At 52.8% G+C, this 14,607-nt stretch overlaps 1 protein-coding gene across 2 annotated transcripts in view; it reads right to left on the minus strand.

Annotated features, from left to right (window-relative positions):
- The window catches only part of AGT (angiotensinogen), a 290,330-nt gene that overhangs the window by 114,680 nt on the left and 161,043 nt on the right, over positions 1-14,607 (minus strand). For both annotated transcript variants that reach the window (XM_069607999.1, XM_069608000.1), the window contains exon 3: positions 11,693-11,960. In XM_069607999.1, coding sequence (XP_069464100.1) covers positions 11,693-11,960 — 268 coding nt within the window. The remainder of the gene's footprint in view (positions 1-11,692; positions 11,961-14,607) is intronic.

Raw genomic sequence — 14,607 nt, forward strand, 5'->3', positions numbered from 1 at the left:
CTGCAACTCCCATACGCACAACAACATCAGTGCCATGGTTGGGAGGCGACCAAGCAGTAAGGGTGGCAAAGGTGGCCGAGCCTCAAGAGGTGGCCGTGGTGGGCACGGTAGGAGACGTGGCCGGGATTTGCAGGGTACCCCTAGCCCCCGATGTGTGGAGGACCAGTCAGGGACACCCATGCCCCCCCCATAGTTGAGGGAAACGTGGCTGACACCATCTCTGCTCAGCCCTTGTTGGACCGGCCCATTGTGGCACCTGACCTGGCAGAGGGTGACTCCCAGGCTGACTTCTAGGTCGCCAAGTCTAGACCACGTGTGGCGGTGCAAGTTGGTGTCACCAGGCCACGTGGATCAGGGGCAGCTATGTCATCTGCTGCCCCGAGTAGGCAGGGTGGGGAGGCTGCAGGGGCAGCTGCAGCTCCATCCTCCCCAGCTCTGACTCTCCCAGCCAGGGCAGTGTTGGTCCCAGTCCATCTTGCTAACGTTCCCCCTGACTACGTAACACTTCAGCCAATGCCTGCACCAAGTCCCATGCTCAGTGTGCATTCCCACCCTCCAACTACCCAGTCCACCGGTGCTCCTGCCCCTAGTGGCCAGCGCGGCGTAGGCCACTCAGGATCCCCACCACATTCCAAAAAAAAGAGGAAGAGTGCTCGTCCACTACAGGCTGATACCCCAGATATGGCTACGCAGTCCGGCACGCAAAGGAAGCCTAGCTTCAATGATGCCGAACATGATGCACTTGTGCAGTATGTGTCCGCACATGACAGCGAAATGTTGATCACTTCAGGGTGCAAGACCACACCTGCAGAACGTCAGGCACACTGGCAGACCGTCACGGACATCATAAGTGCCCTTGGATTAGTGAGGCGCACAGCTGGTGAGTGCTACAAGCGCTGGAATGACCTTAAGCGCAGGGCAAAGAAAAAGCTGGCCTCAAGTCATGCCGCTACTCTGGTGACTGGAGGTGGGTCTCCACAAGAGGACATTGAACTCACTGTACATGAGTCTGTTGCTGGGACCTACGTCACAGAGGAACAGATCCAAGGTGTGGGAGATTTGTCGGATTACGAGGCATTGTCTGGTGAGTGCACATGCGTGTGATCCATGTGTATGTTGTGTGTGTGAGGGGTTCTGATTGAGTGCCAGGTGAGGGTGTGTGTGCCTGAGTGGTTTGGGTCACCCATGTGCTTCATCCAAAACATTCTGCGCCCCTGGATTTGGGTATTACAGTATCCCTTCTGCCCACAGTAGACTTTTTGTGCAACATCACGCCAGTTGCCCTTGAAGTGGCATCTTGCAACAACATTGTTCCGTATTTCTCATTGTTCATTCAGGCTGATTGTTTCGATCCCCCCACTTTAACTACGCATTTCTCAGCCCTATTGTCAAACGATATGTGACATGCCTATGGTACATGCCATCTGTGTGATGGCATGTGTCATGTATGTGGATTGGACATGCCACTCACAGGCCAATGTGTGATGGCTCTGCTAGCCAGCATGCAGCTAATGTGTTGCTCTTCCATCTTGGTGTCATCAGTGTCTGACATTTTCCTCCCCTTCAAACTCAGTGACAGAGCATGCATGGGAGGGTTATAGTCATGTGGGACATGTGTCAATGAAGTACTGGTTCTGTAGCTTGTGAGGCCTAATTGTGTGCCATTGTGCTAATGCCTGTTTCCATTTTTTGTCTTTCATGTTTCACCAGGGGATGACGCAATTGATGCTGTTGAGGGTGAGGAGATGGTGCAGATCCAGGAGGGATCTCAGGCACGACCGGGCACCAGTGGGGGACGGGGTGTGGTGGTGGGTGAGAACCCAGTCTTGCTGCAGACCGTTCTCTCCAGGGGTGTCTCTGGGTGCACCTCCCCAGACCTCTTTTCGGGTGTTGATTCGGATGATCTGACCTATGTGGCTTCGCAGGTAGGTGTTTCTGGGAGGAATTCTGTTCTGTCCGACCCACCTGCACCAGGGGTACAGCCCACTATGGGGATGTCAGTGTTGGTAGTTCCGCCTTTGGTGGTTACGGATGCAGGGCCACACTCCGCAACATCTGATCCTGTTCCTGGGCCAGCAGATCAGAGGGGGAATGCAGTCCTGCAGCCTCAGGCAGTGCCGACACAGCAAGGCACAGTTCGCCTTGCCCCAGACAGGTGTGGTGCCCGCCAACGCGGTGGCCGTACGCCAGCAGGCAATACCGCATGGGAGAAATCCATATACGGTATGGCAAACCAACAGGCAGCAGCATCTGAGATGATGGCTCAAGCTATGGAGAGGGTGGGCACTTCCATTGTCCCCCCAGAAAGGCAGATGGAGCAACTACAGCAGGCAACAGACTCCATTTGCCAATCACTCAGGGAGGACATGTTGGCGTCCAACAGGGACAGACGGGCAGCCCTGGACACTCTGCGGGAAGCCATTTCTTTAGAGTCCCAGGGCCAGAGGGAAGCCCTGAGGGTAGAAGTCAGTCACCTCAGGCAGACTCTTGTGGAGCTTGAGGCTTCCACTGTCACGAGGACAGAACAGCTGCTGGAGCTGGTCACACGTACGCTCTCGGCAGAGATGCAGGCAACTCGGGAGGAGGTCCGGGCATCACGTCAGGTGGTGCATGGGGATCTCCGCACCATATTCCTCCAGAACGAGACCTTCCACACCTGCATGCTTGCTGCCATGGAGGACCAGACTAGGGCTTTGCGTGGGCTGCCTCCCATAGCACCACCACCTCCTGTGGTGGCAGCAGCACAGGGTGATGAGAGCGACTACAGTGATTCTGAATCTCTCACGATAGCGTAGCCATGCAGGCCATGAGCCCATGGAGGTCTTTTTTTTTTTGCAACATCCACACAGGTGGCTGTTGGTGTGCACCTTGTCCTCGGACCTCCTTGGTGGCCTCCCCCACCCCCCCTGGCCTCCACATGGCCATTTTTGATTTTTGGTTTTTGATTTTTGAGTTTTTGTTACAGTGTGTTGCCTTGTGTGGCTCCCGTGGGGATCCACTGTATTCCGGCTGGGCACATGCAGGCTTGTCCTGAGTTTGGGGTAGATGTTTGGGTTCGTGAGACACACACCCCTCCTGCTTCCCGTTACTATGGGCTTGCAAAGGGTGTGCCCAAGTGACTTAATTTACACAGTGACGTTGGACTCCCATGACATGTGTGGGCAGTCTGTAGTCAATACTGTGTATGCATTCCTAGTGCATATTGTTGTAGTATTGTACACTGCATGGTGTATTGATGTGTGCTTGTCCATCCATGTCTCCCTCCTAATTTGCAGGTTCATTCCTCATGTCTTCACAAGGCCGTCTACTTTGGAGATGGAGTTCATGTTGTAAGCAGTGTACTTCCAGATTTGCGTGGCACCAACACTGTACAGTTGGAAGTGGTCGATGTGCTAGCATCACCAGGTTGTAAGACTACGTATCCTTTAACTTAGTAGTGTCATGTGAATGCTATGTTTGGGGTGGCTAGCTGCATTGTATTGTGCTAAGTCTTTGGTCATGTGTGTTGTCAGTTCTACATTAATGGGAGCATATTGTGTGTGGCCATTTTCCATTCAGGACACTGTACTTTGTGACACTTGTGTCATGATTTGGGGATTCCTTTGTTTGCTCTCACATAGCATGACATGCCATGGTGTGTTGGGTGGCGGTGCTGGGGAGGTGTTGGGTGACATGGCACTGTTGTCATGTTGTATCTTGCAAGGGGGTAATGATTTTAACAGCATAGAAGTGTGTCTTTTGAAGACACAGCATTGGTGGTGTTTGTGTAGGTAGGGATGCACACAATGGAACACTACCAGGTGAACAATCTCAGGCTGGTATGGTTGTGACAGTTGACTGTCACTTGACTCATCATCATTGATAGTCAGCTGGTATGTGCCAGGGCTGTGTGCACTCCACAGGGGTGTGATTTTAGGTGAAGTAATTAGCCACCAGCTGCGTACGGGATGCCTCACCCCATGCCCTTTACCCTCCCATGCGCAGCGGGCGTGCATGTGGTTGGGGATGTGGGGGCACCACCATGTCCACGGGCAGGCCCTGGCATGTTGCAACATTGTGCAGGACACATGCTGCCACTATGATCCTGCAGACTACTGGGGGAGCGTATAACAGCAGCCCGCCAGAACGGTCAAGGGAGCGAAAGCGTGACTTGAGCACTCCGAATGTGCGCTCCACTATGCCCCGGGTTGCAATATGGGCTGTGTTGTATCTTACCTCGGGTGGCATGGTGGGGTTCCGAATTGGCGTCATCATGTGGGTGCTCAGAGGGTAGGCACTGTCCCCTGGGGCGGTGGTGATGGGTATCATTAGTGGGGTTTTGACATTTCTCAGTATCTGACATGCATGCATGTGCTGTGGCATTTATACTCACCAATCAGCCATGTATCGCCATGCCGACCAGCTTCTAGGTCCCGGTTTAGGGTTGACATTCTGTAAATGAAACTGTCGTGGGTGGACCCTGGATAGTTGGAATATACTGAGGTGATGATTCCCTTGGCATCACATACTACCTGGACATTGATGGAATGCCAGTGCTTGCGGTTTCTATAGATGTGCTCAGATGCCCTGGGGGGACGTAGAGCCACATGGGTGCAGTCAATAGCACCTAGCACTTTGGGGAAGTGTGCCACCCCGTAAAAATCCTGGACGACAGCCTGCCTTTCTGCAGGTGTTCTGGGCAGGTATATGTGCCTGCGTACTGATGGGCGTGCAGTCATGATGGCCAAGACCTGGTGTAGGCAGTGTGACTGCGTGGCCTCTGACACCCCCCCCCACTATGGCACTTGTCCGCTGAAATGATCCAGTGGCCAAGAAGTGCAGTACATTAAGGACCTTCTCCAGGGGGCTGAGTGCTTGGGAGCAGAGGGTGGGTGATGTGAGGTCATCCTCCCACTCACTGACCAGGTTGAGTATTATGTGAGGTGGAAACCTGTACCTCCCATAAACGTGGTCATCAGGCATCCCAAAAATGCTGGTTATGGGTGTAAAAATGCTGGCTCTGACTATCCTCCTCCTCCTCCTGCGGTATCCCATGGCCACTGCTGCTAGGAACAGTATATTCATCCTGGCGTCTGAGCTTGTTTGTTGTTTGCGTGCACTTTTATGCTGCACGGGTCGACGTACGCCTGCTTCCTGCTTGCGTACGTGTTTCCGGATTAGCACGTCTTTTTTGGCGTGTGCGTGTGGGCGTTCCGCGCATTTGCCTCCTGTACTTCCACGCCCACCACAGTAATACACGTACCCCGCTCGCCCAAGCCCAATCGCGTGTAAGACTTCCCGCGAGCCCCGGAAGTACACGTACCCCGCTCGCCTAGGCCCAATTGCGTGTAAAACTTCCCGCGAGCCCCTTAAGTACACGTACCCCACTCGCCCAGGCCCAATCGCATGTAAGACTTCCCACGAGTCCCGGAAGTACACGTACCCCGCTTGCCCAGGCCCAATCGCGTGTAAAACTTCCCGTGAGCCCCTGAAGTACACGTACCCCGCTCGCCCAGGCCCAATCGCGTGTAAAACTTCCCGCGAGCCCCTGAAGTACACGTACCCCGCTCGACCAAGCACAATCGCGTGTAAAACTTCCCGCGAGCCCCTGAATTACACGTACCCTGCTCGCCCAGGCACAATCACGTGTGAAACTTCCCGTGCACCCCTGAAATACATGCTATTTTTGACACAGCGGATGTCCGTGTTTGTTGCCTACCCCTTTGCACGTCATTTGTCCTAGAGGGCCACAGTATGGGACATTCATCGGAGCTGTGTATACGGCTTTTTGTTAGCGCACATTTTTTTAATGTGCAGGGACGCTACCGCCTGCCTTTGTGTGGCGGACATGTGTTGATGTACATAGTTGACTTTTGGTTTGTGTCGTGGGATCGCCATTTCACTGCTGGGGGGTGGGTGTGCAAGGGGACATGAGTGGGGGCCTGCTGGCAGGTGTCCCGCACTGCTGGGGGGTGGGTGTGCAAGGGGACATGAGTGGGGGCCTGCTGGCAGGTGCCCCGCACTGCTGGGGGGTGGGTGTGCAAGGGGACATGAGTGGGGGCCTGCTGGCAGGTGCCCCGCACTGCTGGGGTGTGGGGGTGCAAGGGGACATGAGTGGGGGCCTGCTGGCAGGTGCCCTGCACTGCTTGGAGGCTCGGGGTGCAAGAGGACATGAGTGGGGGCCTGCTGGCAGTTGCCCTGCACTGCTGGGGGGTGGGTGTGCAAAGCGACATGAGTGGGGGCCTGCTGGCAGGTGCCCCGCACTGCTAGGGGGTGGGGGTGCAAGGGGACATGAGTGGGGGCCTGCTGGCAGGTGCCCCGCACTGCTAGGGGTGGGGGTGCAAGGGGACATGAGTGGGGGCCTACTGGCAGATGCCCCACACTGCTGGGGGGTGGGTGTGCAAGGGGACATGAGTGGGGGTCTGCTGGCAGGTGCCCCGCACTGCTGGGGGGTGGGGGTGCAAGGGGACTGCTGGCAGGTGCCCCGCACTGCTGGGGGGTGGGGGTGCAAGGGGACATGAGTGGGGGCCTGCTGGCAGTTGCCCCGCACTGCTGGGGGGTGGGTGTGCAAGGGGACATGAGTGGGGGCCTGCTGGCAGTTGCCCCGCACTGCTGGGGGGTGGGTGTGCAAGGGGACATGAGTGGGGGCCTGCTGGCAGGTGCCCCGCACTGCTGGGGGGTGGGTGTGCAAGGGGACATGAGTGGGGGCCTGCTGGCAGGTGCCCCGCACTGCTGGGGGGTGGGTGTGCAAGGGGACATGAGTGGGGGCCTGCTGGCAGGTGCCCCGCACTGCTGGGGGGTGGGTGTGCAAGGGGACATGAGTGGGGGCCTGCTGGCAGGTGCCCCGCATTGCTGGGAGGTGGGGGTGCAAGGGGACATGAGTGGGGGCCTGCTGACAGGTTCCCTGCACTGCTGGGGGGTGGGGTGCAGGGGGACATGAGTGGGGTCCTGCTGGCAGGTGCCCTGCACTGCTGGGGGGTGGGGGTGCAAGGGGACATGAGTGGGACATGAGTGGGGGCCTGCTGGCAGGTGCCCTGCACTGCTGGGGGGTGGGGGTGCAAGGGAACATGAGTGGGGGCCTGCTGGCAGTTGCCCCGCACTGCTTGGGGGGTGGGTGTGCAAGGGGATATGAGTGGGGGCATGCTGGCAGGTGACCCGCACTGCTGGCGGTGGGTGTGCAAGGGGACATGAGTGGGGGCCTGCTGGCAGGTGCCCTGCACTGCTGGGGGTGTGGGGGTCCAAGGAGACTTGAGTGGGACATGAGTGGGGGCCTGCTTGCAGGTGCCCTGCACTGCTGGGGGGTGGGGGTACAAGGGGACATGAGTGGGACATGAGTGTGGGCCTGCTGGCAGGTGCCCCGCACTGCTGGGGGGTGGGTGTGCAAGGGGAAATGAGTGGGGGCCTACTGGCAGGTGCCCCACACTTCTGGGGGGTGGGTGTGCAAGGGGACATGAGTGGGGGTCTGCTGGCAGGTGCCCCACACTGCTGGGGGGTGGGTGTGCAAGGGGACATGAGTGGGGGTCTGCTGGCAGGTGCCCCGCACTGCTGGGGGGTGGGGGTGCAAGGGGACATGAGTGGGGGCCTGCTGGCAGGTGCCCCGCACTGCTGGGGGGTGGGTGTGCAAGGGGACATGAGTGGGGGCCTGCTGGCAGGTGCCCCGCACTGCTAGGGGGTGGGTGTGCAAGGGGACATGAGTGGGGGCCTGCTGGCAGGTGCCCCGCACTGCTGGGGGGTGGGTGTGCAAGGGGACATGAGTGGGACATGAGTGGGGCCTGCTGGCAGGTGCCCTGCACTGCTGGGGGTGTGGGGGTGCAAGGGGACATGAGTGGGGGCCTGCTGGCAGGTGCCCTGCACTGCTGGGGGGTGGGGGTCGAGGGGGTCATGCGTTGGTGATCAGTAGTGCAAGCTGACATGTGGCTTGCCTGGGGGGCATGCCCATGGTGGATGGGCTGCCTGCGGGACATGAAGTCCCCTGTGGTGTGGGCTGCCTGCAGGGGCCGTGGAGGGTGTAGAGGGAACACCTGGGAGGACCCACACTGCCAATTCACATGTAGGACTCCCCTGCACCCCAGATATACATGTACCCCACTCGCACAGGGCCTGTTACGTGTGATAATTCCCGCGCACCCCCGAAATACACGTACCCCGCTCGACCAAGGCCAATCGCGTGGGAAACTTCCCGCACACCCCAGATTTACACGTACCCAGCCCAATTGCGTGTGAAACTTCACGCGAACCCCAGGAATACACGCACCCCACTCGCACAGGGCCTATCGTGTGTGAGACTTCCCGTGAACCCGAGATTCACACATACCCAGGCCAATTGCGTGTGCAACTTCACGCGAAACCCAGAAATACACGCACCCCACTCTCACAGGGCCTATCACATTTGAAACTTCCCGCGAACCCCTGGAATACACGTACTCCGCTCCCCCTTGCCCGATCGCGTGTAAAACTTCCCGCGCACACACGAAATACACGCACAAGCTAATTTTTCACACAGCGGGTGTCGCTGTTTGTCGCGTACGCCTTTGCACGTCATTTGTCCTAGGTGGCCACAGTATGGGACATTCATCAGAGCTGTATATTCGTGCTTTTTGTTAGCGCACATTTTGGCGCACATTTTTTTGTAGCGCAGGGATGCTACCGCCTGCCTTCGTGTGGCGGACGGGGTTGGGTCAGTGCGCGTCTTTGCCCGTGCGCTGGTTTGCCCTATTCGATTCCATGAATACGTGTTGTAGGCGAGCGTGTGGGCGTTCCGCACACTTGCCTCCTATACTTCCCCCGTGACGCCCACATTTTCACGAGATGTTCCCCATTCCGAGTGTTACGCCCCGTGTTACGCCTACTTTTGTTATGTGCGCCGCGCTATGTGCGCTTTCACTGTGGCCTTAGCGTACGCCGTTAGATGACCTGTGCGCCGGCGTGCGCCACGCACTTTTTCAGCACACATCCCTGATTTTACTCGCACACAGACTTCCATGAATAGATGTGCGCTGGTTTCCCTGCGATATTTGCACTTGCACTGCGATTTTCGCTCCTTCACTGCGAATCTCACGTTTTCGCATGCTTGCGCCGAAATTTTCGGCGCACTTTAATTCCATGAATCGGCCAGTGAGTCGGAACAAACATAAAAGCCTTGGGTGCACCGCCATGTTTGGAACTGCAATTCTACCTACCTATAAAATGGCTTGTAATTACCACCTCGCCATAAACTATTTAAAATTTTGTAAAATGGGGTTAATCTTTATTCCTCAAATAATCAAAATAAATACAAAATACAAAACGCAAATACAGGCAGCTTAATGTTCAATGACCAAGTGATGTGTACACCCAAATACTTGATCAACATTGTATCCCAGCATAAATCAGCACATTCTTAACTTCCTACAACCTTCAGTGAGAACACCAATATTCAGACTCTCAAAAGTGTCAATGTTGATTTAAAACCAGAGACAGTGCTTTATTTATTCAACTCTTCTATGAGAAATTTGAGGGGTGCCTTCATCTAGCCAGGACATTGTCAGTGGAAATGTTCAATTTGTATTTCGTTGTCCCCAACTGCATGCCCTGCATATAGGATTATTCCTAATGGAGGCTGCAAAAGATACCATGGTTCAGACAAACAATAAGGTGGACACCAGGACCCCACCCCTTCTCCCTGCTTGATAAATGCACCCTTTCTAAAAGACCCCCATTATTTGAATAATAGCAATTGGAGGTTGGCAGGTGGCCAGATCCCACCTAATAAAATTTGTACCCCGACCCATTTTATCTGGTTAGGCACAAGAAAACCCAATCCACCGGTTTAAACGACTTTTCCGCATCTGAAGATAACGGATCATCAGGTGTTTCCTACGCCAAGCTTCATGAACCAAATGAAGTACTTGCTGAATCTTATCTGATATCGGTTGCCCAGCAATAAACCCAGCAATAACCCCATCCTGCTTTACTAGGGTGGGACAAAAGCCCTTTAATCTGGAGGCTAAGATGCCTGTGAAGATCTAAATATCCAGACTCAAAAGGGCAATGGGCTTGTACGAGGCACAATACCATTACCTGGTTTTGGGAGGAATGACACTATCGCCTCACACCTGGTAACACCTCTTCCAGGTTGCAGAAAGGACTTAAAGACCCTAGTAAGTGTATGTTCCAAAAACCGGAGGACGCTTAGTAAAAATCTACAGAGAAGCCATGAGGGTACAGCGCTTTATGTGGCTTCAAGTTCTTTATAATTTATAGGATCTTTCTTCCTGCGAAAGCTTAGCTAGGTACCTCCAGGTAAGTGCCGTGTTTGTCATCAGAGATGTTCTCTGCACTACAAATGGTCGGATGAAAATATTGACATGATTCCAATTAAACCTTTTCCTCATAAATATATGTGCATGAAGAATTAACAATGGAATGTGTAGTGGCTGTTTCCTGCAAAGCTTTCAGTTCAAATGCCAATTATCAGTAAGGCTTATTGCCATGCATATAGTATTGTTGGTGCCTTTTCCATAAAGGAACTCTGCCCTTCCAACTCCAAAGAACATTCTACTGGCCTCTGGTGACCGAAAGGTATTTCATAATTCTTCTCAATAGATGGGATTTTTCTTGGGCCTCACGTTTTTTCAGCTCTTCCTATCGTTCACCAAAGTACACATACTTACATTAGAAGCTAGGGAGATAATGTGCACCTGACAACTGTTTTAAGAGAATCCATCTCTTGAGAAATCAGCATGGTCATTATTCCTTGAAGAATTTGTAATACTTAACTCATTCGCTGCTCCACACAGAAGGTCCTGCCATATATATGTGCCCAGATTCCAGGTGTGTGGCCTATGCTTCTTAGGCATTACAGCTACTTGTGCAGTTATTGGTGAGTGATTAGCAGGATTGATATTTCCAATCTTACATTTCTCTAATAATAGGCTTTCTAATTTGGCCAGAAGCCACCAATCTATTTGTGAATAGGTTTTATGTACATGTGTGAAATATAAAATCATGGTCCCCAACACCATATGTCTAACAGGGTTGTCCAAATCTGGGCCTCGAGTGCCAGAATCCTGCAGGTTTTCAGGATATCCCCCATTAATATTCATAAAGAAAAATGTGCATACATTTAAAATAATTGTATGCAAATATATCTCATAAATATTAATGAGGGGTATCCTGAAAACCCAGCATGGATCTGGCTCTTGAGGCCCAGAGTTGGACAACCCTGGATCAGGATTGCCCAACTCCAGGCCTCGAGGGCCGGCTCCATGTCAGGTTTTCAGGACATCCCTCATTAATATTCATGAGACACATTTGCATACAATTATTCTAAATGTATGCAAACTTTTCCTCATGAATATTAATGAGAGATATCCTGATAACCCATAGGGCTCCGGCCCTCGAAGCCCAGAGTTGGACAAGTTAAATCCGGTAATATTTTGGAACACAGTATGGTGTTTAATTGTGGTTATTTCTAGTCAACCAGTAGCATTTCCCTTGTATTTTCCACTGTCCGATGCCAAGACAACCATGCGAGACACCTGGATTTGGCAGAAGCTATTTGCTACGGGTCAACAAAAATACTTACATTTTGAGGCAGAGTGAAGGAAGGTCAGTATGTGTGTGTGTGAGAGAGAGAGAGAGAGGGAGTGAGAGAGAGAGGCAGAGAGAGAGGCAGAGAGAGAGAGAGAGAGAGAGAGAGAGAGAGAGAGTGTGTGTGTGTGTGTGTGTGTACCTGCTCCGAAGGTTTCCAAAAAAGGAAGAATATGAGTTGAAAGACAGCGTAGACTCAATCTTCTTCAAAGTATTTCCATGAGTGGGTTGCACCAAAAGCAGGAAGTCGTTCTCACTGAGGGGAACTTTGATGACAAGGACATTCTCTACGTCGTCGTGCTTAAACTCAAACCGGCCTTTCACAGACATCATGGGCACCAAAACCTTTGTGTTGCTATCGATCCAAAAGTCCTGATGGTCAGCCAAAGGGAAAGCATTCTTCACTTTGCCTATAACAACATGCAAAAGGAAGGTTTCCATTAACAGGTTATACAAGGCAATGACATTTCAAACATGTTTAGTGAAGTATAAAAAAACGTATAACATTGTCCATTAGTTAATGTGGCATGACTGAAATTATTGGCCAAAGCCCCATGGTTAAACACTAAATTTGCCACCAAGCCATACTATATATGTACATAAAGCCAAAAGATAAAATGTGCTTAATTTTAATTGATGACAAAGGTTATATGGCCTAATTAAGTCACAGACGACGGTGGGGGATCATTACTGCAGGATAATGCTCGGTTTATAAAGCTTGATTAGTTTATTTGGTTGCTAAAATTCTACTAGTCCAGTGAAAAGTGGAGTTGGAGTAAGAAAAGATTTTGCTTCATATGCACACGCATGTTAAAATATGCACTTTCCATAAATGTGCCACAAACGGGCAACTATTGTTTGATTTTCTGTTCAACAGTCTCAAGCTAGATCTTCTGTCTGGGGACCTGCCTGACCATCGACACTGCTGCCCTTTGCCTTCTCCTTCAACGGAGCAGTATCTCTGGTATTGGTGTCCTGATTTACGGTCCTCAGGGCAATGTTTCAGATGTCGCCTGCTTCTCCTGGGGACAGCTCTTTAGGGTGCCTGTGTGGGGGCGTTCCTGCATACCGCTCTAAAGTGGTCATTGCCTCAGCAGGCTGCAGATTTTTAAGCCCGGGCAGGGAACGTGCCCTCAAGGAAGAACTCATATCCGCCTTGGAAACAGGATTTGCTGGTGTTCTTGGTGTTGTCTTGAGACGTTGGCATTAATTTATTTACTGACTCCTGGTCCCTCTGTGATGAGGACACCTTCACCCTGCCCATGATGACAACTTTCTGTGAGGTGGCTCAGTCCGTCCGTGCCACGGCCAGGATCTCGTCTAGGGACCGTTGTTTTTGGACCAGTTTCTTCCTGAATTCAGAAGACTCACATCCCGCTATGACTTGAGACTGCAGTGCTTCCTCGTTCGAATAGCGGTGAAATGGGTAGTGTTTAATGCGGATGCAGAGTCGCATGACAAAATTGTTCAGTGTTTCACCTCTCTCCTTCATGGTGGTACTGAATATGTGTCTCTCATAGCCCACATTTGTATGGGGGGCAAAGTATGTGGCAAGTGCTTCTTGAATCTCCTGAAAAGTGGCTTTTTCTTCATCTACCAGTTCATATAGGATGTCACGTACTGATGCCCCTACTGCCAGGGTCAGTATATTATTTTTGCGCGGGTCTAGGTTACTGATATCAGTGAGGTCAAATGCTGTGGGCAGTTGCCACGGAGGGACATCCCCTTGTGCAACCTGGAATACCTCAGATGGGTGGACAGTCCCAGTGGCCGGTATTTCACTGTCATACATAGTGGCCATGGTTTGATTCTTTCACTATGTTTCTTTGTCCCCCTTGTGCTTCCTTTCTCTTCTTTATTTCTAAAGGTACTTCACAGTGGTGCAGTAGTTCTCCTTTGCCTGAGACTATATGTGGTGAGAGCAGGTTCATAAATGACTGTACCACTGGGCCCTTTGTGTATGGGGCCTCTGATCCCTTCATGCAGTGTAGAGCTCCCCTCCTCACCTCTACTGGCTGGATTCACGCAGAGCTGGTGCTGTCTTCATCAGCAGCAGCACTGGAGTCTCCTTTAGCCTGCTGGCAGCTTGGATGCAACTTATGTGGGCCTGGGGGAGACGCCCACCGGGTGATTGGGCCCAAAAGATGCTGCACCATCATGCCTGGTGCCACTGAGGAGGGCACTGAACATCACTGCTGCCGCCTGGGGCTTGATAGCCTGTGCAACGCACTTCACGCGGGCATGTTGTATCCAAGCACCTCAAAGCCGCTGCCCGGGACTTAATTATATGTGCGCCACACTTCACGCGCGCACGTTGGATCACCACCGTTGCCTGGGAGATGAAACACTTCTTTACTGTGGCTCACTGCCGCCGCCGGGGCCAAACAATAAACAAAACGCAGGCGGCTCTTGCAGCGAGCTCCGGAATGGGTGCTCACAGTGGGTGGGCTCACCGGGTCCGGCCTTTTGGTCGTCAACGTCAGCCCCTTGGCTGTCAAACTGCAGGCACACAGGGCTCAGCTACCGGAATCCACATAGCATAACAAATGATGGAGGCCCACATAGTGCGACTGGTTTTATTCAAGCGAATCCCGTGCCCCGAGGCTTTCGGCCTCATCACTTCAATTCCTGCAACATGCCACCCAACCCTAGCTCCCCCTCCTACATAACGATGAGGATGCCCACAATGTGACAACTGGGATGGCAGAGCAAACGCAGAAAGAACTGGATGAAGTCCACTGCAATCCTAGAGGCAGTCGTATTTAGTGTTGGTTGAATTTAAGGAGTTGCCAGCTGGTGACTACCCTGAGTGATAAGCACACTGCCAGCACCTCTACAAGCCAGGAGACTGGGCGTTCACAGGTGCCAAGGAGAGACATGTTCACAAGTTACCAGGAGCCGTGGTAATGGCCTGCGGTGTCGGTGACAAGAATGAAGATTTGAAAGACAATATGACAGACCACCCTTATGATGCTCCGTTCCCTACTTCGCACACAGCCACAGCAACAGCTGAAGAAACAAGTCTGGATTCGAATAGCCAGTCTCTGCACTGAGTTA

This window comes from Ambystoma mexicanum, chromosome 4q (assembly GCF_040938575.1).
Source record: "Ambystoma mexicanum isolate Mex_15411 chromosome 4q, UKY_AmexF1_1, whole genome shotgun sequence".
Classification (NCBI taxonomy): domain Eukaryota; kingdom Metazoa; phylum Chordata; class Amphibia; order Caudata; family Ambystomatidae; genus Ambystoma; species Ambystoma mexicanum.